Here is a 21,360-nt window from a genome sequence, read left to right as displayed (position 1 = left end):
TAGTAATATTTATTATGAAAAATTCTATATTCTCATTTCAGAGAAATAAAAGTCCGTGGGGTCCATCAGAAAAACAAAGAGTCAACCAATTTGACTTGGAGGGTTTTATTTATGAGGGCTTGATCAACGGTACTTTCAAACTACCGGATGTATAACTGAAAAAGAACAAGAAAATTAAAAAGGCCCTGAAATTACGATAATGAGAGCACCCCACATGCTCAACCTGCCTAATCACGCCATTACTCCCGGCTTTTTATTCCTTTATAATCCACCATGTCTGCACCACATGACCTCACTCCCCCCCACTAGTACTGATCTCTAATTTCCTCCCCTCAACTAGTACTAGTACTTATCCCCAAGATCAGAAAATGGCCCATCTTTCCATTTTCTTTCTTAGTTTCTTCTATTTTCTAAGCAGCAATCCAGGTTTCGTTTTCTCCTCTCCTTTACAAGACCCTGATCTTGTCGTCCAAGATGTGCACAGGTAGTTAAAATTCACTTTATACATTAATTAAGGATATTTAGTGATCTGTACTATGATTTATGCATGCTGAAATTGTGTCACTTTTTTTTTTTTGGGTATATAGGAGCATCAATGCCTCCAGGAGGAACTTGGCCTATCTCTCCTGCGGAACCGGAAACCCCATTGATGATTGCTGGAGGTGCGACCCCAACTGGGAGAAGAACCGCCAGAGGTTAGCCGACTGTGCCATCGGGTTCGGAAAGAATGCCATTGGAGGAAGAAATGGTCGCATCTATGTGGTCACTGACTCCGGCAACGATGACCCCGTGAATCCCAAGCCCGGTACTCTGCGACACGCAGTTATACAAGATGAGCCTTTGTGGATCATTTTCCAAAGAGATATGGTGATTAAGCTGGAGCAAGAGCTTGTCATGAACTCTTTCAAGACCATCGATGGTAGAGGTGCCAGTGTCCATATTGCCGGTGGGCCATGCATTACCATACATTATGTCTCTAACATCATCATCCATGGCATCAACATCCATGACTGTAAGCAAGGAGGGAATGCCAATATAAGGAACTCCCCTCACCATTCTGGTTGGTGGACCAGATCGGACGGTGATGGAGTGTCCATCTTTGGCGGGAGGCATATATGGGTGGACCATTGCTCACTGTCTAACTGCCATGATGGCCTCATCGATGCTATCCATGGATCCACCGCCATCACCATCTCCAACAACTACATGACTCATCATGACAAGGTCATGCTTTTAGGCCACAATGACGCGTACACACAAGACAAGAACATGCAAGTTACTATAGCCTTTAATCACTTTGGAGAAGGGCTAGTACAGAGAATGCCAAGGTACGTACGTACTACGCGTGAGGAAAATATTCAAAAGTGGAAATTGCAGATTTACCCTTGACTTCATTCAGAAGTACATGATAAACATAGTATCTACCCTGGGGGTCTAATTTGCTTACAAACATTATATATTGCAGGTGCAGATTTGGGTATTTTCATGTGGTGAACAATGATTACACTCACTGGGAAATGTATGCCATTGGAGGGAGCGCTGCGCCTACAATTTACAGCCAAGGCAACAGATTTCTGGCACCCGATTTGAGGTTTAGAAAAGAGGTGACAAAGCATGAAGATGCACCAGAGAGTGAATGGAGGCACTGGAACTGGAGGTCGGAAGGGGATTTGTTGTTGAATGGGGCATACTTCCTGCAGTCTGGCGCAGGAGCATCATCCAGCTATGCCAGGGCAAATAGCCTGAGTGCAAGGCCATCTTCTCTGGTGGGCTCAATGACCAGGACTGCTGGTGCACTTACGTGTAGGAAGGGTTCCCACTGCTAGCTAAATGATCACGCGCGCATGAGATATCATTAATATGAGTAGAAAATAACTGCGGGGAAGCAAGAACAAAAATTAAGGATGAGATCAAGAATATTAATCACTCTAGATCATCTATATAGCTTGTTTGCCAGCAGTTTACCATAATAGACTATATATAGTATTAAGTCACTTCTTTATATATATCATATAGCCACGTTAAGCTGGACTAGTAGTACTACTAGTACGTAAGAAGTTAGATCAGTACTGCTTCCAGCTTCCTTCCGCCTATATATAGCTTAATTTATAAAACATCATGGATCGATGCTATTGAAAATTAATCCTGTCTAATGACACGGAAGTTATAAAGTGCCGATTTAGTTGACATTTGTAATGCACGTTTCAAATTAACCCCGATCGATTTGGCCGGACCCCTCTGCACTTCCCAAAAGCCCCCTCTCATTTCTGTGGAATCGGCCTTTTCATCGTGATCAGCCAGTGGATGCGTCATGCATGCGTACATCGGACGACTCAAGAATTCGGTTTTATTGAATTAATCTCGAATCTATATTCCATTTTTATTTTCATGACTGAAGTGATAATTAATTTCGAATATAAATAGCAAATAAAAAGCAACTAAAAAGGAATAAGTACTGAAAGTCAGTGGCTTGATGGGTTATTGATCAGAAGAAAACGACATTATAATAATGTACGTACGTCTAAGTCATGAGCATCAATGAACATTGCTCCAAATTAATTAGGAACGTAAGTCCGCCACACTGCCACTAAGATCAAAAGCAACCGATTGATCATTACTACGTACATATCACGAATTAATAGAGCATACACAATCATATATATATATATAGCTAGGCAACAAGGTGGTTTTACCATGCATGATTAATGGGTGAATAATTAATTAAAGACATATGTCGGAATAAACTTTTTCCCTCCTTTATCCTGTCGTCAATCTGCAGAATTGCCAGCTGCGCGCTCGAGGACCTAATTAACTTTACATGATCAAGGGCACGTCTCTCTCTCTCTCTCTCTCTCTCTATATATATATATATATAATAATCAATATTTGTGTTGGACTTGAGAGATGGTGGGTCTGATGCTCCGACGCACGCCGGATAACATACAACAATTTTAGTTACCTAATTTCTGCATGATACATGACTGACTATATAATTAATCTATTTATTTCATGCATATCACCAATTAGATGATCTCTGAACATCTACTAGTATTGCTCATGCAATAACATTCATGCAAATTATGATTTGTTCTGTATTTAACGATCGATGGATAAAGTTAAATGGCCTTTAATTAATTTGGTGAAATTGCCCGCCCTTTCATTTTGACGTTGATGAGCTATGATCTAGGCTTTTTCATGTCAGACTCGTGTACTACTGAGTGTATACACTGATCATACGGTTGAGTGTATATATATTTAATATATATATATATATATATATATGTTATGGCCTCTTGGAGAGAAGGGAAGGAAGGCAGCTGAAGAGGACTTACGGGCAAGAGAAGAGCTGCGTGGAAGGTTCTGGAGAAATGAAGAAATGAAGAAATGAAGAATAGGAGAAGGAGCTTGGAACGTTGAAGAAGGAAGGCCCAACGCACCGTTTGGGGAATTTAGCTAAACGCACAGTTTCAATAAATGGCTCTTGACGCACCGTTTTGGCGTACTGGAGATTTACAGCTTTCTATTGTATTTTGTTTCCTGCATTAGTTAGTTATTAAAAGGCTACGTGTCAGTAATGTATTGGATTGGTTTGTTATTCTGCAGAGCATAAGGAACGGGACTGAGGAAGAGAAGATGCATTCTGAAACCTGGAAAAAGAATAGATCTGGAGGTTGGAAACCCTCGAAGTTTCCCTTAGCAATACAAATGAGTCTATGAGTCTTTTTATCAAACACCTTTCCTGCAATTTATTTCTTCCGCAAATCACTCTGTTTTTCTACAGCAGCTTCATTACATTTCATTACAAACCAAGCCCAACCTTCATTACACTACAACAGTCTACCGAAGTTACATTAGATTACAAGGAGCACCATAACAATATATATATATATATATATATATGGTTCACGACAATATTAATGTTGCAGCTACGTACGGGCCGACACATTAAAACTTATTAAGGTGGTCGACGGGCGGGTGTTGGCAACATTTTAAATAATAGTAAAATTTGCTACGTTTTAAATGAATGTTACTTCAAAATAAACTATGTTATGTATGTATTCATGATGATCATGATCTGGTCAACGGAAATTTAAAATATTTAGGGTTAATAAAAAAAATGAAATAACCAAATTAACAAGCAAATTAATTTATTTGAGAAAAAAAAGGAGTACTATTAATATTGCTTGAGAATATTATAAGGTATATAATTATTATATATATAAGCAATGCATGCAGCATATATATGCATGCAGGGGCGAATATCATTAATGAGATTAATTATATATTTAGAATATGCATGCATGCATGCCAAATTAATTAATATTCACAAAAGATCAGCAAATTAATGAAAATTATTCTGCTTCTCCCAAAAGAATGTCTCATGTATAACCCAGAAACTCGATCGATCGCATGCATGCACGTGCATACATTTATAAATAAAAATCGAAAAAGTTATAAACAATTAAATTAATTAGGACCGACTCCTAGACTAGAAGATCATGTCCCTTTTGTATTTAAACGGCTTTCCCCTGGATTGAAAATCTGACACACGTATGAATTAATCATAAACACATGCTGCTTGCATAAAGAGTTTACTCGTTGCGAACAACAACAACACGATCTCAATCTCGTCGCTAATTTAATTTAGAAGACGAAAAAGCCAGCGACGAGGGCAGCACCAGCGGCAGCAGAGACCTTGAGGGCGGAGGCGCTGCTTTCTGTCATGGGTGCGGCTGCAGGAGCTTCATCAGCGGTAGGTCCAGCTGCGGGTCCTTCAGTGTACTCGCTGCCTGGGGCGGGAGGAGAAGAGGCGCCAGTGTCGGGGGAGGAGGCATCCGAAGGAGAGGCGGCAGGTGTGGAGGTGGGAGTAGCAGAAGCCTTGGGTGAGGAGGAGCCGGTGGGGCTGGATGCTGATGACTTAGGAGCGGATGACTCTGAGCCTTTTGGTACTGGAGCAGCGGAAGGTGACGATGATGGAGTGGTGGGTGAGGATTTCGGGGTGGGAGAGGCCTTGGGAGAGCTCGTTGGAGCTTCCTCAGCTTGGGCTGCCACCACTCCAGCAACGGCAATGCAAACCAAAGCCAAAACAATAAATTTACGAGCCATTATTACTTGATCTTGCTTATGTTTTTTGTGGGTTCTCTGCGTTTTGTTAGGAGAGATGAAAGATCAGCAAGATGATTCTAAAGATTGCAGTAATTCTCTAAAGATATATAGAGAATTAACACTGCACCAAAGAATGAGGGAAGACGTTAGAGATGAGAAGGGAATATATAGGGTTAGGGGTGGGAGGAAAATTAGGGAAATGTATGGAGGAGGGTTAAGATGGAGGCCGGTGGCTTTCGCATTTCGATTATCGAGATATAGTTGGTTAATTAGTCGGTTATAGGGCAAAGGAGAGGAGAGAGAGGAGGGCTATTGGATGACCGACCGGATTTGGTGGTCTTGGGGATGATTTGCGCGGGTCTTTTGTTTCGATAAAGTGCCAAACTTGGGTTTTGTATCACAGCCGAAATAGATACTCCAGTTGTAAGTTAATTTGATCGTTATACATCATCATCATCCTATCTGATCAACATGTACGTACGTACAGAAATTAAATTGTATTCGATCTGGTAATTTTGATATATCTTAAGAATACACACACACACATCAAGATATTATATATTAACGTTCGATGGGGGTTCAATTTATAAGACTAGGTTTGGATGTCAAGATCACTTTAACCCATATCAAATCAATTATTGATATAACTAATTATTTTTTCAGCTTTTTATAAAAAGTTTAAATCTATCTTAACATATTTTATACATTCAAATACGTCTCAATGAGATTCATACAATATTACTATTTACAGATTAACTCAAATTATTGAGATCACCTCAACATTTAAACACAAGCTGTGTTTGGTTGTTGGATCCAACTCAACTCATCTCAAATCTATTATTGATGAGACCTATTACTTTTTCAATTTTATGTAAAAATTTAAACTCATCTCAACTTCAAAAAGTTAAACTCATCTCAATGGGACTTACAACATATTATTATTCACAACTCAACTTATCTCAACATCTAAACGCAACTTTAAAGTGATTATAGTAGTTACCATGCATATATATAACCTTAATTATAACTTATATATATTTATATAAAAAACTCTATGTAGAGTTACTTTTGAATACTTCTTACGCACTCTACTTATAATGTGATTAATTGCGTCACTTTTTTTCATATGAAATAATTATTTTAGTTAATCACATCAATAAAATATATAAGAAATACGTAAAAGTGATTGTATATAATAGAATTGTATACATATAGATCATCAGGGATTACATGTTTGAAAGGAAGTACTACCGCTTAGGTTCGTTAATTGATTCATTAATAATCACGATCTCGAACACTAGTACTACTTATAAATATAAATATATGTGTGTGTGTGGGGTCGACCAGTAAGGTTTCATGCATGTTTTTAAGTCACCAATATTAATGGATTTATCTATTGGGCTAGTTTATTTGGTTTGATTATTTGAGCGCGGTAGTGATGCTATTTGATTATTGGGGTAGTGATACAAATTTAGAACGTATAAATCATGTGTAATTTTATAATATATGCATTGAATATTTTAATAATATGTGGTTTGTATAGCTTATATAAATAATTAATATTATTGTTTTATTTATAGGTATCTTTATCTAACGTACTACATGAACATTTATGATATTATGATGAGATCTTTAATTAATTTTGAAGAAAAAAATATCAATGAATTAGATAACTCAAAAAATTAAAAATGATGAATTCTAAAGCAAATTCAACTTTAATTTTCGAAGGCAAAACAATTTTGACATCGTGAAAACGACAGAGAAAGTTCGTGCCGTTTAAAAGCGTATACTCAATACTGTACAGTAAGGTAACCGTACCCGGCCCCAAGGGCCAGGGGCCAGGCCCCAAGCATTTTGAAAGACCCGGACTGAAAATTGACCCGGAAATCACTTTGCGAGGGAGAACGCTCCTCTGCCAAACAAAAGAGTCAAAGACGGCAAACAAGGGCTCCCACACACACAATCATGGCAGAGGAACCCGCCCCGGAATCCGGATCCGGATCCGGAAGCTTCTCCTCCGCCGTCAACGGCGGCAAGTCCATAGAGGAGTGCCAGGACATGATCAGACGAAGTCTCCGAAGTATGCTCAAGACTTCTCCATTATTTTTCTAATAGAAAATTAATCTGATACATATAGTCGGGGTTTAGGGTTTTAGGAATTTATCGCGATTTCAATTTCTTTCCTTTTTTTTTTTCCCCTCCTGCTGAATACGAAACATGGATTGGTTGTTTAACGGACTTCGTTTCTTCAATTTTTCTGTGACAGCTCCGATGGTGAAGTTTCTGAGGGAGCATTTGGAGAAAGCTGGGTGTGTGGTTGGGGAAAACTTCATCAAGGCTGTCCATTGCGACAAGCAGATCAGCGGCGGCTACGTTCGTGGCGAAGGGGTATTATTATTTTGTTATAGTTAAAATTTACAACTATAATTGATATTTTTGTATTTCAATGTAATTGGGGTTTAATTGTTTTAGTTCGCTCAAATTATGGTACTTCTTTCAAATGCTAATTTTATGCGTATGGTTTTTAATTTAAAAAAAAAGTATGTCATTTGGTACCCATCTTACATAGCTATTGATTGGTAATTGACTGGTATCTACTTCATAACCAAAGTAGGTATACAAGGCCAAAATGAAATTTTATCTTGTCGGATGTGATCTTTCTGAAATTGCTTACATAAAGAGTTCCTTTACAATCCATATTTCGTTCACAAAAAAGTTTATTATATGCTAATTCTCTGAGTGTGTAGGGGTAATGTGTTGCCATTTTTGTATGGACCTTTTGTAGATTGTGGTGTGTAGTAATCACATGAGCATTCAAGATGAGGTCAATCAAGTGGTGATACATGAGCTAATTCATGCATATGATGACTGTCGTGCTGCAAATTTGGACTGGGCTAATTGTGCTCACCATGCTTGTAGTGAGGTTTGCATTAGTTGTGATGAAATTTTTTAATCCATATAAATTTCTCATTTTGTATAAAATTAAAAATGATGCATTTATCTACGTGCAACAGATTCGGGCTGGTCATCTAAGTGGTGATTGCCACTACAAACGGGAGTTGCTGCGGGGTTTTACAAAGATAAGAGGCCATGAACAGGTGAGTTTTTCTGTTTTCATTTTAAACAAGTTCTTTAGAAAGAACCTCCATCTCTATTTTTCTCTTCTCCTGTATCTGATAGCTTTGAATATTTTATTTCCATCACTTTAGCTATATTTTCAATTGTGATTTCTGCAAAGACCAAAACACTCAGTTGTAAGGCAGCAGTGGAACAGAGAGGACATAATCTTTTATTTGCATGGGGAGTTAGGTGTTTCAGCATAAATCTCTTGACTTGACATCACCAGTTACAAATGGAAGTATTCCTAACTAACCTTCATGCCACTGGATACAGTATGCTTAATTTTAAGGTATGAGAAGCTTACCAGCTTTGTGGCAGCTCAAAAATTCATATGCCAGCCCCAAGTGCTCATTACCTTACAGGAAGTCAACTGGGTATCATATCTAAATTAGGGCATGTGAGGGTGCTCCAAGGAAACTGATTCAACTTTTGGTTAGATCCAACACCAGAGTATTTGGTGTACCTGTGAAGGATGCTTCATTATTAAAGTCATATATTCTTCGAGGACTCTAACTTTATAATATTAGAACCAGAGGTGGAATTTTATAGTTTATTACCATCCCTAGCAAGGCAGTAGTTACTGTTATGGCTCTATTTGAAATATTGGGTTTCAATACATACCCTAGCAAGGCAGTGGTTTTTTTATGGCCCACCTTTTGATATGGGATTTCAATCATTCTGTTAGATGAAGAATTCAGCAATGAAGGTTTTAAATACCTCCTTGCTTCAGAGAATAACTTAGGCTGATTGAAAGTAACCTGCATTACTCCTGAATACAACAATAAGAAGAATTTTTCCTCATGTTATTGGTATAACCTAAGTGAGACCTTTGCTCTCAACCTAAAGGAAATTAAAGTATCTTAACCATATGCCCTGAATACTGTTGAGGACCTAGAAGTACATTCTCATAATTCCCTTGTGTATGCATTGTGCACATGTATATATATATTATGTACTAAGTTCTTGTTTTATTTAAGTTTTCACTGTTTTGTATTACCAACCATGCTTCACCAATTGATGTGATCCGTTTTCTTTAGATGTAGAGAAAAGGCAGGTCTTTTATAGGGGGAAACTAGGAGTGCATACCGTCTTAAGAGTTTTTTTTTTTTGGGTGAGCAAAAAGGGATAAACTGTATAGGATTATTTCATGCACAGTTAATCTTTGTCTACTTGCACAATACATGCCATACACTATGTACTATAGCATATTTTAGGTATTCTTTTACATGTAATTAACATGGTTGTTGGTTTGATTTTGAATTTTGAAGGACTGTGTGCAAAGAAGAGTCATGAAATCAGTAATTGCTAATCCATACTGCTCAGAAGCAGCGGCAAAGGATGCCATGGAAGCTGTCTGGGATGTTTGCTACAATGATACGCAGCCCTTTGACAGAGCTCCCTGAAACTTGCCAATCACTATTTGCCGATGCTGCACCAACTGTCCCTTCCAGTTTTCTTTTAGGAATGATGTTGTTCCAGACACTGACTTCGAAGGGAGTAGCATGCCCTTATTTTTTGAGTTGATATGACATTAGTCAATCAGAAAGTTCATTTGATTTAATGGCTTTTTTCCCAGCCTCTTAGATATAACTGGAGGAAGCGATTTTTCAATTTTTGAACGTTACACATTGTTATGCATTGTACACGAATGATTGATGTTTTTCTTAATGACAAATTCAAAAATAAGAATCCAGTGAAAAATATGTTTTAATGCTGATGGAATGCTTCTGTCATGCAAATGATGCATGTTATGATGATTGGGATGTGCATGTTTCAGTGCTTGTTGGAGTGACAGCTACCTCTGCTGTGGTTGCTGGGTAAGTCATAATTCATATAAAAGAAGGTTGACTAATCTTTGGCAAGAGGAGAGAAATTCAGTTAATGAAAATGTCGGGCAACAATGAAGTTCTTCCAACTTCACATAGATGGTTCTGTTGTACCATTGAGGTTCCAAAAAAAGAGCTTCAGGCAGAAATACTATGATGGTTCAATAGGCATAATTGCAGCAGCTTCAATAATCTGCTGGCCTTTTCTTCATGTGTGCTAGTTTGCATTTGAGAGGTTGCCAATCAAACCATCTAGTTGATTGATTGGATGACCGGCTGAGCCCAGTCTTCAGTCTTCTGAATGGTACACTTTATTTCAAGAATGTGGACCAAGTGGCAATATCCATCTATCTTTATACGGCTTGATAGTTTATACTTGTAGAAAGAACAAAAAGAAACCCCAGCTAAGCCTCTAAGATTCTTCTTTTTAAATTAGCTAGATTCATCTATTCATTATTTAAGTGCATATTTCTTTTTCTTTTATTTATTTATTTATTTTTACATCAGTGGGTCCTTTACTAGTCTTATCATCTTCATAAAAGGTGGCCAGAGTAAGAAGTTTTGCATAGCATATAGGGAGTTGGGAGGGAATGGTATGGCGAAGGATTAACATGAAGGTAGGGTTTGTGCTTAAGATGATAATTTGCCTTTTCTTTCTTGGTCAATGCCACTCGATTGCTGCCTTACCACATCTTTCAGGTAGAAACAGATTGCTCTTATTGTGTTGTTTTTACGATTTTATTTGCATTTTTGCTTGGAACAACATTTGTTAGTTTGCAGGTGTTAAGGGGTTACCGGATTACCGGCTGAAAATGGAAAGGAAACAAATAAATGAGCAGGAACCGGTGCCTCAGTGGTGGTCCGAGGATTATTCTCTACCTCACAGGCGGCGGCCTGTGCACAATAAGCTGGACCCCTGAGTGAGGCTTCCCTCTCTTTTCCTCTGCTGAGATTTCTGTTTGTAACTGTAGTGAGTGGCTACTTAGTTGTTAGCGTTTTATATCTTTTGGTACTGGCTTGAGACATGATTTGAGTAAGTGGCAACTCTACTTATGTTAGCACAACTATGAGTAAAGCAATCGGTGAAAATTCCAGATGGTGGCAATTTCAATTGCTCTCAGTTCTGGGCGATTGAACACATTCAATGCTCATGAGAAGATTATTCTAGTTTGCAGTTCGGCGAAACTTGTACATGAAATCTTTGGTTTGCTGAAATCTGAGGTGTGGTCTTTGATTGCTAACCTCAAGCACACCCGTGAAGATTGAAGCAGCCAAAGCTCTCACAGGCCTTGTCTAGAGCTGGGATATTGGATATAGATACTGAACTTATTAGAATAACCTTTTGATCTTCTCTAATGCATAAACATGATGCTGGCTAGTTAAAAATGGGTAATACGGGTCCAGATTGCATCATTTTCGCACAGTTTATTGTTGTCAATTCTCTTGACTTGAGAGCCAGTATACGACCAGCTAATTTCATTATTCAAATCTTGCATCATTCAATTTGACTAAGCTTGAGGCTAGATGTTGCAAGTCTCATTCACTAGTATACTTTAGTACCTAAAACCTATTTGTTAATTTAACCGACAAATGCGGAAAGAGGGAAATGTACTTACTACTTTATATGAGCACCATTATGGAATTTGCTTGAGCAATAAAGCAAATGGGAGTGAAACTGATCTCTCGTTCTCCTTCTGGGCACAGTGGCTTGGCTGCACAGGGATAAACAGTTGTATGTGGTTGCCCATGTTCCAAAAGCCACAGTGCAGATTGGGATTGCATTACTTTTTTGTGGTACCAAATGCCATGCTTAATTATCATAGAACATCTCCTTTGGACGGTCTTTTATAATCTTTTACTGCTCTATTACCTATGTTGTCGCTGAATATATGTTAAAATAATCTTCAACCTTTCAACTTGCTGAAGTGAAAAGACGCCACGTTTGGGACTCTGGGAGGAAAATTTCTTTTCATGGATCCAGCCATGTGCAGCTGAGCACAAAGGTGTACCAGAAAAATAAGTATTTTTTGGGATAGAATGCAACTAAATTATAGAGCATGTTGTTGTAGATAGACATTCATAGAAATGCTGATCCACTACAGGTCTTTTTTCTTTTTTTGGGCTCGAGGCATGTCCTTTTTTTTTAAAGAGTAATGCTATTCATTATCTATTTTTTTGGAGACTTTATTATATTTCACTTGTGAACCTATCATTTAATGCCACATGATGAGAGGATGATGAATATATATTTTCTTTTCGAAAATCAAACTAATCTGGTGGCTTAGATCAAACTTATTTTTGTGTTGGTGAATTTACAAGCTCAAATTTCGGCTCACCTTTCAGATTTGCTTTTATTATTATTATTATTATTTTAATCTTCCCCTCGATACACGTAATTCTCAAACTAAAAGATCTTACAAAAAGATAAAAATAATTATTTTTATAAATATTTTGATTAATATTAAATCTTTTAGAATCATCTCTTTACAAAACAAATTCAATATACCTTAAACTGGTTACCTCGATGGTTGGTTGGAAGGAAACATGTTAATTTGGCGTTCCATTTCTGAAGGAAATGTTCATAAGTCGACATAAATATATCAAAAGAGAAAGAGATAGCAGACATATAAGCTAAAATCCTTTTTCGATTGACACTTTGACCACACTCCACCTGCTCTGCTCATTGCCTCAATCATTCATTACAAATGTCAAATTTAAGAGCTTCATACACCTCTCGACGGAAAATAAAATTGTATTATTCTCTTTACTCCTTAGATGCGGGAGAATGAGCTCACGCCATGCCAACTGCCTTCTTTAGTCCCAATCTTTTTTAAACTGAGAGAATCTGAAACTATCCAACTTCCTCGCACCTTTCCAATTCTGTAATCCATGTGTACGGACCCTTGTAACTACACTAAAATCATTATAATTGCAGTGTTATACTAAACAACAATGAGTAATGATATAATCACCCACAATTTTACGAACAACACTATACGTATTAAGTGGCAATTTGATTGACATGTTAGTACGTATAGTAAAATTATAATTCTAGATAGCATTTTATGAACAGTAATTTGATTGTAGCTCAGCTAATATTTTTTATATTTAATTTTTGAGTAATGTTACATATATTTGTGGAATGCATAAATGTCGTGCAGTCGCTTTAAAAAAGAGTAAGGTCTATTATTAAAAAATTAATTTCTTTTTATGTAAGTCTCATATTTATTTATTTTTTTTAAAACGACTGTACGATTCTTACACACTTACGACTGTAAATATCATTTTTCTTAATTTTTTAGTTCATGACAGTTAAAAAAAAAGAAAGAAAAGAAAGAGGGAGACACCTCACGTAGAGACACAACGTGGATGAGATCGCCGAGATTTTAACATGACACGCATTGTTTTTCACGGTGCGTGTATGGCTTCTCCGCCCCAATGACTCCCTCTTCTCCTCTTAGACTCGCTCTTCGCCTTCATCATTCAATCCCTCTTCCGCGCTTACACCTATCATTCTCATCTCTCTCTCGCTCCATGTCTCCAGCAATGGAACCCCAAGAACGACCACAAGTGGAAGCATCTGCGCCACGCAGCAACGACTTCTCCAGCGATGGGGTTGCTCACAAATCCAAAGTCACCGTCGTCGGTAGCGGAAACTGGGGCAGTGTGGCTGCAAAGCTCCTTGCCTCCAACACCCTTAGGCTCGGCTCTTTCCATGGTATTTGCGCTTTCTCTTTCTTGCTGATTGTTTTTGTTTTAATATGTTGTTTCGTTTTCTAATAATGCAATGTGCTTCTAAACAATATCGGATAAATGTAATTGGCACGGTGAATTGATTTTCCAAATAGCGTACGACTTGATGCAGAGAATTTTGATTTCTTTTCGTCACCGACCATAAATGGGTGTTTGATGAAATCAAGTTTGAATTTAATTTTCCTATGAAATTCAGATGAAGTGAGGATGTGGGTGTACGAGGAAACATTAACAACTGGTGCGAAGCTCACAGATGTCATCAACAGTATCAATGTAAATAAATCACATGACCTGCATGACTTCAATATCATCTGTGTTTCAGTATTTCTCGATTGAAATATTTTAGTTTCTTTAACAGGAAAATGTTAAATATCTCCCTGGTGTTAAGCTCGGAAAAAATGTTGTTGCGGATCCAGACCTTGAAAATGCAGGTACGATGAGTTTGTTGCTTTTTACAGTGTCATATTTTACGATAATGTCATATTCATTAACGTCTACAGTTTGATTTTTGGTTTTCGATTGATCACCTGGTTTGTTGTTCGGATGGGGGCATTATACAGTGAAGGATGCGAACATGTTGGTTTTTGTCACACCGCATCAATTTATGGAGGGAATATGTAGGAAGCTTGTTGGGAAAATAAAGGGTAATGTGGAGGCTATTTCCCTTATAAAAGGAATGGAGGTCAAAATGGAAGGCCCCTGCATGATCTCTTCTCTCATCTCCCAGCAATTGGGGATTAATTGTTGTGTCCTAATGGGGGCCAACATCGCCAACGAGGTAATTAATGAAGTTACCAATAACTCTTCATGGGATTCAAAGTTCACATGCCATTTCATTGGTCATCGGCTTTTCCTGAAACTAGAGGCTACCATGCAGATTGCCATGGAGAAGTTCAGCGAAGCAACAGTTGGATACAGAGAGAACAGGCAGATTGCAGATAAATGGGTTCAACTGTTTAGTACTCCCTATTTCCTGGTCACAGCTGTGAGTGCAATAGACACACTGTTCAGTCAATAAGCATTAAGTTAGTAAATATTTAATAAGGGATATAAAGAACTATAATTTCAATCATTGAAGAAACCTTGACATGAATAAAGGAATTCTCTTTGAATGATCTCTAAGACTAATAGATTATAACATGGCAGAAACATTAAAGTCAAAGTGCCATTTTCTATATTGGGTATGGATAGGTATACATCGATTCAATATCTAAAGCATGCTTTGTTTGTTATTTCTTTATTTTTTATTTTATAAATAGGTTCAAGATGTGGAAGGGGTAGAACTATGCGGTACCCTGAAAAATGTTGTGGCCTTAGCAGCAGGTTAGTATGTAAACATAACTCTTTGTAGTATCCTTTTAACAAATTTAATGAGTAATGGAGAACTGAATCACTTACGGTACAGGTTTTGTGGATGGCTTAGAGATGGGTAATAACACAAAAGTGAGTGAAAACAATACTGACCTATCTAGAAGGTATTTAAGCTAATTCTCATTTGCTTCACCATTCATCTTGGTTTGGCTGTTTATTTTTGCTTAGGCTGCAATCATGAGAATTGGTCTTAGAGAGATGAAGGCATTTTCCAAGTTGTTGTTTTCATCTGTTAAGGATACCACCTTCTTTGAGAGCTGTGGTGTAGCCGACCTGATTACAACTTGCTGTAAGGAAGCTGATAGATTCCTTTAATTCTCCTTACAGCATAATTTTGCTTTTAATATAACCAAACATGTATGGCAGTGGGCGGAAGAAACAGAAAAGTTGCAGAAGCTTTTGCAAAGAATGGAGGGAAAAGGTTAATCTTGCCATTCTAATGCATAGTTGTCATCTTATAATAAAAAATATCTATGTGTGACCCTGTTCTTACTTGGCTGCAGGTCATTTGATGAGCTTGAAGCAGAGATGCTGCAGGGCCAGAAATTACAGGTTTATATTTGAAACTAACCATAATAAAGTGCTGAATTCCTCTGGACTAAGAAGAAAATAAAAATAAATACAAGAGAAAAAGGTTTAATGAGTTGAACACTTGAGCTAGATAATTGTAACATTTTTAACATGCATAATCTACAGATACTAACAATTAAGCACCTATAAAAAAAACTACAAGAAGAAGAATGCCAGAGAACAAATTAAGTATAGCTATTTGGATCAGCTTATTAAAAAAGTGTTATTTGGATTGTGAATACTTTCTATTTTTCTTCAACTGATCTATTTTTATTTGTTTCTCAAAGGGTGTCTCAACAGCTAGGGAGGTTTATGAGGTCTTAAGTCACCGTGGATGGCTAGAGTTGTTTCCACTTTTTGCAACGGTGCATGAGATTTGCATTGGTCATCTGCCACCATCAGCCATAGTCGAACATAGGGAGCGCAGACCCAGATTGTCTCTACTAGATGGCTCTGCCACCCAATACTGCTGACTGTACGTTGTATTCAACAATATATTTCACAAACAGAATTTATAACAGAAGTTTTGTTCAGTTATTCATCAAGCTCGAAAATATTATGCCGGGGCAACAAAAGGCTTCACTGTTTCAGTTTGGGATCAGAATGTCAAGGAGCTTCAGGCTGTTTCCATTGAAGAGTAGAATTAACCACTTTCAAATTGTCTATCACGTACTTTTTCTTTTCTTTTCTCACTCTCTGGTACACGTGAATTGTACTGATTATATGTCATGCAGAATGTGTTGTCACCAAATGTCAAATTCCTCAATGATAATACTATACAAATCATACAATAACAGAAGTGGGATTAATCAGCGTTCTTGATTAAACTCCAACCTTTTAGTGAATAGCTGAATCTTATTAACCAATTCAGGGTATTTTTTTCACCAAGTTCACTGACCTGACAGGGAAATTGCACCAAGTGAAGCACGAAAGGAATAACAGTGGTTTTGGAAGCGCTCGTTGAGGGGGAAGTAAGGGAGGTTGGGGCGTTGGGACAAGGAAGCTGTGACCCCAAAAACTAGGGAGTATATTTGAGATAAGGCTCCGAGACAGGCTTCCATGAGTTTGGTCACTTTGGTGTATCAATAAGTAGGCTAGCAAATAGATTTTACAAGTCAATGTATAAATAAATCAGATCCAAGACAGGCTTCCATGAGTTTGGTGTATCAATAAGTAGGCTAGCAAATAGATTTTCTTTTGAAATTATGGGTACAATTGACTGAAGGAGAAAATCTATGCTTAAATGGTTGGTGTAATGACTACAAAGAAAATGAAAATCAAGGAAAATAGAGGTAGAGGTACTGAACTACTCAGTAGGTAATTAAAAACAGAATCCCATTGTAACACCATACCCATTCTCATTTTCATACCATAGTTATATAGAACTGCCATAAGCCAAGCTACACAGCTGTAAAACCATGCTTTTAGAGAAAAAGAAAAACCCAAATAAATCCCCCACAATACCAAACCCGTGAATGAATTTTACAACTGGTTTATATGAAAAATCATCCAGTTCGTATTCTATCCAGCCGATCAACACTCTTTCGTGCTCTTTCCAGCGGGTGGTCGATGCTTTTCCGAGACTTCTCGTGACAATCAACACTTCTCCTAGACCTTTCCACATGGTCAAATGAGATTCTTGATTTTTCTAGCTTATCAACATTGGTGGACAGATTTTTCATTTTTTCAGGCCTATCAGTGCTCTTCCTTGGTTTCTCTCTCCGATCAGTGCTCTTCCTTGAAACTTCATAAAAATCAGTACTCTTCCTAGGCTGCTCAAACTGGTCTGTGCTTCTCCTGGAACCGTATCTTTGGGAAGGAGACTTCTCAACAGTTGAGATAAATTTCTTGAGATGCCTAATATATTCAGGATACAGCTCCAAATCGCAGTGGTTTCCTCCTTTAAGCCACAGTGGTTCATACTTCTCCTTGCACAGTTCCCAGAGTTGCTTACCATGGGAGCAATCAACAACTTCATCTGAAGTCCCCTACAAAAGAATGCAAAACAGTCAGATTACGAAAGAAGTAATCTATACCAGCATGTGTGGTATAATTCTCATTTTTCTTAGGAGCATCCGGCAAACCAGACTTTTAATGACGAAAAATATATTACTACTGTCCATGATTTAGAGACATTAAAAATGGCAAAACAAATTTGACTAGAATCCCTGCCTTCCAAGTGAAAAATGTTGTTTGTTCCGCTCTACCACTAAAATCTCTCTCTCTATTGTATTAACTATACGATTAGTGTACACGCACTGAATTGAATGCACCATTCCCAGATTATTTTTTCCAAACACGAGACATGAAATGATATAAGAAAAATAAAAAAGAAATAGAAGGGCTCCATTTATGTATTTACAAATTACAACTTAACTATTTTCCCTCGTTGTGTTGTTATTCTCTGATCCCTAGAAGTTGTTCATGAGGGACATGTCAAAAACAAAATCCTTTGAAGAAGCTAGATGTTGTGTTAACCATCCAAACAGTAAGTTAGAACAGAGACTCAACTAAATCATACCTAAAGAAATGTCAACTAAAGCCCCTCTATGAGAGCACTGATCCCACAGTTCTCTCACTGAGGGTGACTTCTTACTTATTTGACCATCACTAATAAACTACGTGCAACTTGCCAATCTTCCAAAACTGGCAATTTGTACTCACCAATATGACAGCTATCTTCTTGTTTAAACTTTGAATTGAACCCCTTACTGGGGCTTCAAGACATATGCAGCACCACTTTAATCAGACTTGATTGAAAAGAAAAAAAAAAAACCCATAGGACGACACAAAAGTTGTAATTGGTGATAAACTAAGATTGTATATATTCACTCGGCAGTAAAAAGTTTAAAAAGGAAATAATATCAAAATGCCTCGAGCACAAGCAAACAAGATTTCCCCAAGTTATGTTAACTTCCACCGTATCAAATTATATTTTCATGTGGCAATAAGCAGCATATTAAAGAAGAAATAAAATCCTGTCTCATACATCTAAAATTAATATGATGATGATATTTAGCATGTGCAATTATAAAACAGAAAAATTTAGATTAGCATACTTACATGAATGATAAGAACAGGACAATTGACCAGTGGTATTTTGTCAATATTCTGCACTCAAACAACAGAAAGCAGTATCCTATTCGATTAAACAATTCATTAATGTATTGATCAAGCCTAATAAATATGAAAGGAAATCCAAACAGAATTATATTACCTTATAAATGTCGAACCAGTATGTACGCTTTACAGGATACATGACCCTTAAGCCAGAGAGTATGGGACTATGCAGAACAACAGCTCTTAATTGAGGCAGTCGAGTTGCAAGGTCCAAAGTGGGGCCACTGCCAACAGATTGCCCATAAAGGATGATATCTTCCTGCTTAGTACCATAGCTTTCCTCAAGACACTTGTATGCAGCTTCAATATCAGCATATGTATTCTGCTCACTAGGCTGCAAGGCGGAAAGAGATGCTTTAAGATGATACTTTCAATACTGACCACTATTGCCACATTAGTTACAGAACAAGGTAGTTTTGTAAGCAAAAACTTTCAAATTTCCAACAAACCTTTCCAGATGATTGCCCATATCCAGAATAGTCATACCTGCACAGAATTACCCATCTGTATGAGAAAGCTGCTATTTTTATGCTTTGTCAGACACTTCGTCTCCAGATAAGACATTCTTACAAAGTATAACTCATCAACAAGAATATCATAAATACATCTAATAAGAAACCCATACTTAGAAACTCGTGGACCAATCACACCATAATGTACTCGATACTTGGGCATGGGGTTGCCTATCCACACCAGACAACAAGCACGAGGTAGTAAATTATGCAGTAACAGATAACGTCTCCAGATAAGACATTCTTACAAAGTATAACTCATCAACAAGAATATCATAAATACATCTAATAATAAACCCATACTTAGAAACTTCTGGACCAATCACACCATAATGTACTCGATAATTGGGCATGGAGTTGCCTATCCACACCAGACAACAAGCACGGGGTAGTAATTATGCAGTAACACATAATTATCTAGTTAACACGCGAGAGTCCAAAATGGGAGGTTTAGTGTGAGTCCACAAAAGGGGAGTGAGTTTATTGTTCATCACGGTCACAAAGCTCTGCCTCCAAGGCGCCAACTTATAAAAAAGAGCCAGAACCCACTCCCCAATTCTGGCAGTGATCAATTGATCAGCCTACAATGCAAACCGCACGATCACTACATAGAATTATTGCGGAATTCACAAAGAGATGGCACCAGATGTGGGAAAAGGTAGATCAAACGAAGAAAATACAACTCCAAAACTACTAAATTGATTTATATATCAACAACGCAACTCAAGTTATACGAAATTTTAATTCCAATCAAATCGTCAAGCTAAATTAATCACTCTAGAACTAGAAATAACCAACTGAATCTCAATTTTTAGCTAATTGTCAACAATCCAAGCTTAACGTACAGAATTTGCACTTAAAAAACCAAAGCAGGACACAACCAAAATCACCCACAAAGTTCCTAGCAAACCACATCTTAAACCTAGAACTAGCAAAACAACCAATTAGCCAAACTCGAAAATCAGTAAGAACAAAGCAAGGAGAGCCCAAAATTTTACGGCACCCAGATGCCAAAACTAACCAAACAACGAGAAAAAAAGAATTAAGAAGTTCAAATCTTGCATGAATAGACACAGGGAAAAAGACAGCAGCGAAATTCAGAGTACCCCATGAGATTGACGCGGAGGTGGATGCTCAATTCAATGAATAGTTCGTACATCTGGCCCAGATCGGCAGCGTTGCCGTGAGAGTAAAGTAGAGTAGAGGTAGCCATGGGGTGCCGAATGTAGATGGCGACAATCTCGGTGCCCCGGCGAGTCGGCAATTTGAGAACCTCGACGTTTTCGCGGTGGGGAAGGTTTTCGCGGTAGGGAAACGGGCTGAGAAGCAGGAGACCCGTGAGGTTGTCCTTGACCAGCTTGTACGAAGGTGGGTTCGGCGGGAAGAAGGCAAACTTGGCTGCCATGGACGACGTCACCCCACCCATCTGTGTGTGCGTGTGTGTCTCTCCCTCTCTCTCTCTCTCAAGTTCTGTCTCTGCCTCGAAGTTTCTAATCTTCGTTTTTCTTTTGTTAATACACTAAAGACTGAAGCGATTCAGATCGACATTCTATTTTGCATCTCTCTTTTTGTTTTCTCTTCTCTTTTCCAGAAGATGAAACTTTTTTGCAATAAGAAAAAGATACAAGAAGAGAAAAGAGAATAGTCCACACTCAAGTCACAGAGAGAGAGAGAGGGATAGATAGATATATCTTTGCTTGCTTGATAGCTTTAATTTACTCTTTCTTGCCTTTCCTTTATTTATTTATTTTTGTTGCACTTTGGGTCACAGTAAGCATGGAATGATGATGGACGTAGGGTCGGACTCAAAGTAGCAACATACAATACAATACACCAAGTTTGCTTCTTTCTTAATTCTTATTTTGGTACCGTTAAACCCGTCATGTGCATAAAGTAAGTTGCTATTTTGGACTCCACTCTTACACGTGGACTCTTTTACTTTTGAGGATTAAGTTCCCCCCCTCCCCATTCAGGTTGATAAT

The 21,360-nt window shown here is 37.8% G+C and overlaps 5 protein-coding genes across 5 annotated transcripts; 3 read left to right on the top strand and 2 right to left on the bottom strand.

The window, feature by feature from the left end:
- Positions 1 to 281: 281 nt before the first annotated feature.
- On the top strand, positions 282 to 2,171 carry LOC109009664 (pectate lyase-like). The gene is made up of 3 exons (XM_018990244.2): positions 282 to 484; positions 588 to 1,328; positions 1,466 to 2,171. The coding sequence occupies exons 1-3, from the start codon at positions 369 to 371 to the stop codon at positions 1,824 to 1,826; spliced, it is 1,218 nt and encodes a 405-aa protein (XP_018845789.1). The 5' UTR covers positions 282 to 368; the 3' UTR covers positions 1,827 to 2,171.
- Positions 2,172 to 4,644: 2,473 nt separating this feature from the next.
- On the bottom strand, positions 4,645 to 5,106 carry LOC109009647 (classical arabinogalactan protein 11-like). The gene has a single exon (XM_018990226.1). The coding sequence runs from the start codon at positions 5,104 to 5,106 to the stop codon at positions 4,645 to 4,647; it is 462 nt and encodes a 153-aa protein (XP_018845771.1).
- Positions 5,107 to 7,001: 1,895 nt separating this feature from the next.
- Positions 7,002 to 9,942, top strand: LOC109009663 (mitochondrial inner membrane protease ATP23). The gene is made up of 5 exons (XM_018990242.2): positions 7,002 to 7,186; positions 7,373 to 7,494; positions 7,892 to 8,029; positions 8,121 to 8,204; positions 9,495 to 9,942. The coding sequence occupies exons 1-5, from the start codon at positions 7,072 to 7,074 to the stop codon at positions 9,627 to 9,629; spliced, it is 594 nt and encodes a 197-aa protein (XP_018845787.2). The 5' UTR covers positions 7,002 to 7,071; the 3' UTR covers positions 9,630 to 9,942.
- Positions 9,943 to 13,414: 3,472 nt separating this feature from the next.
- Positions 13,415 to 16,558, top strand: LOC109009660 (glycerol-3-phosphate dehydrogenase [NAD(+)]-like). Its single transcript, XM_018990239.2, has 11 exons — positions 13,415 to 13,770; positions 14,002 to 14,078; positions 14,164 to 14,236; positions 14,366 to 14,583; positions 14,683 to 14,790; positions 15,065 to 15,128; positions 15,211 to 15,248; positions 15,345 to 15,465; positions 15,543 to 15,597; positions 15,680 to 15,728; positions 16,034 to 16,558. The coding sequence occupies exons 1-11, from the start codon at positions 13,491 to 13,493 to the stop codon at positions 16,217 to 16,219; spliced, it is 1,269 nt and encodes a 422-aa protein (XP_018845784.2). The 5' UTR covers positions 13,415 to 13,490; the 3' UTR covers positions 16,220 to 16,558.
- A 485-nt stretch (positions 16,559 to 17,043) lies between these two features.
- Positions 17,044 to 21,084, bottom strand: LOC109009662 (alpha/beta hydrolase domain-containing protein 17C-like). The gene is made up of 5 exons (XM_018990241.2): positions 20,485 to 21,084; positions 19,316 to 19,352; positions 18,964 to 19,200; positions 18,810 to 18,857; positions 17,044 to 17,734 (listed from the first exon to the last, which is right to left on the bottom strand). Exons 1-5 carry the CDS (start codon positions 20,802 to 20,804, stop codon positions 17,252 to 17,254), a joined length of 1,125 nt encoding a protein of 374 aa, XP_018845786.1. The 5' UTR covers positions 20,805 to 21,084; the 3' UTR covers positions 17,044 to 17,251.
- Positions 21,085 to 21,360: the final 276 nt, after the last annotated feature.

The sequence above is a fragment of the Juglans regia genome, chromosome 1, assembly GCF_001411555.2.
Source record: "Juglans regia cultivar Chandler chromosome 1, Walnut 2.0, whole genome shotgun sequence".
NCBI lineage: Eukaryota > Viridiplantae > Streptophyta > Magnoliopsida > Fagales > Juglandaceae > Juglans > Juglans regia.
Note: the sequence above shows the minus strand (reverse complement) of the source record. Positions and strands in the feature narration are given on the sequence as shown.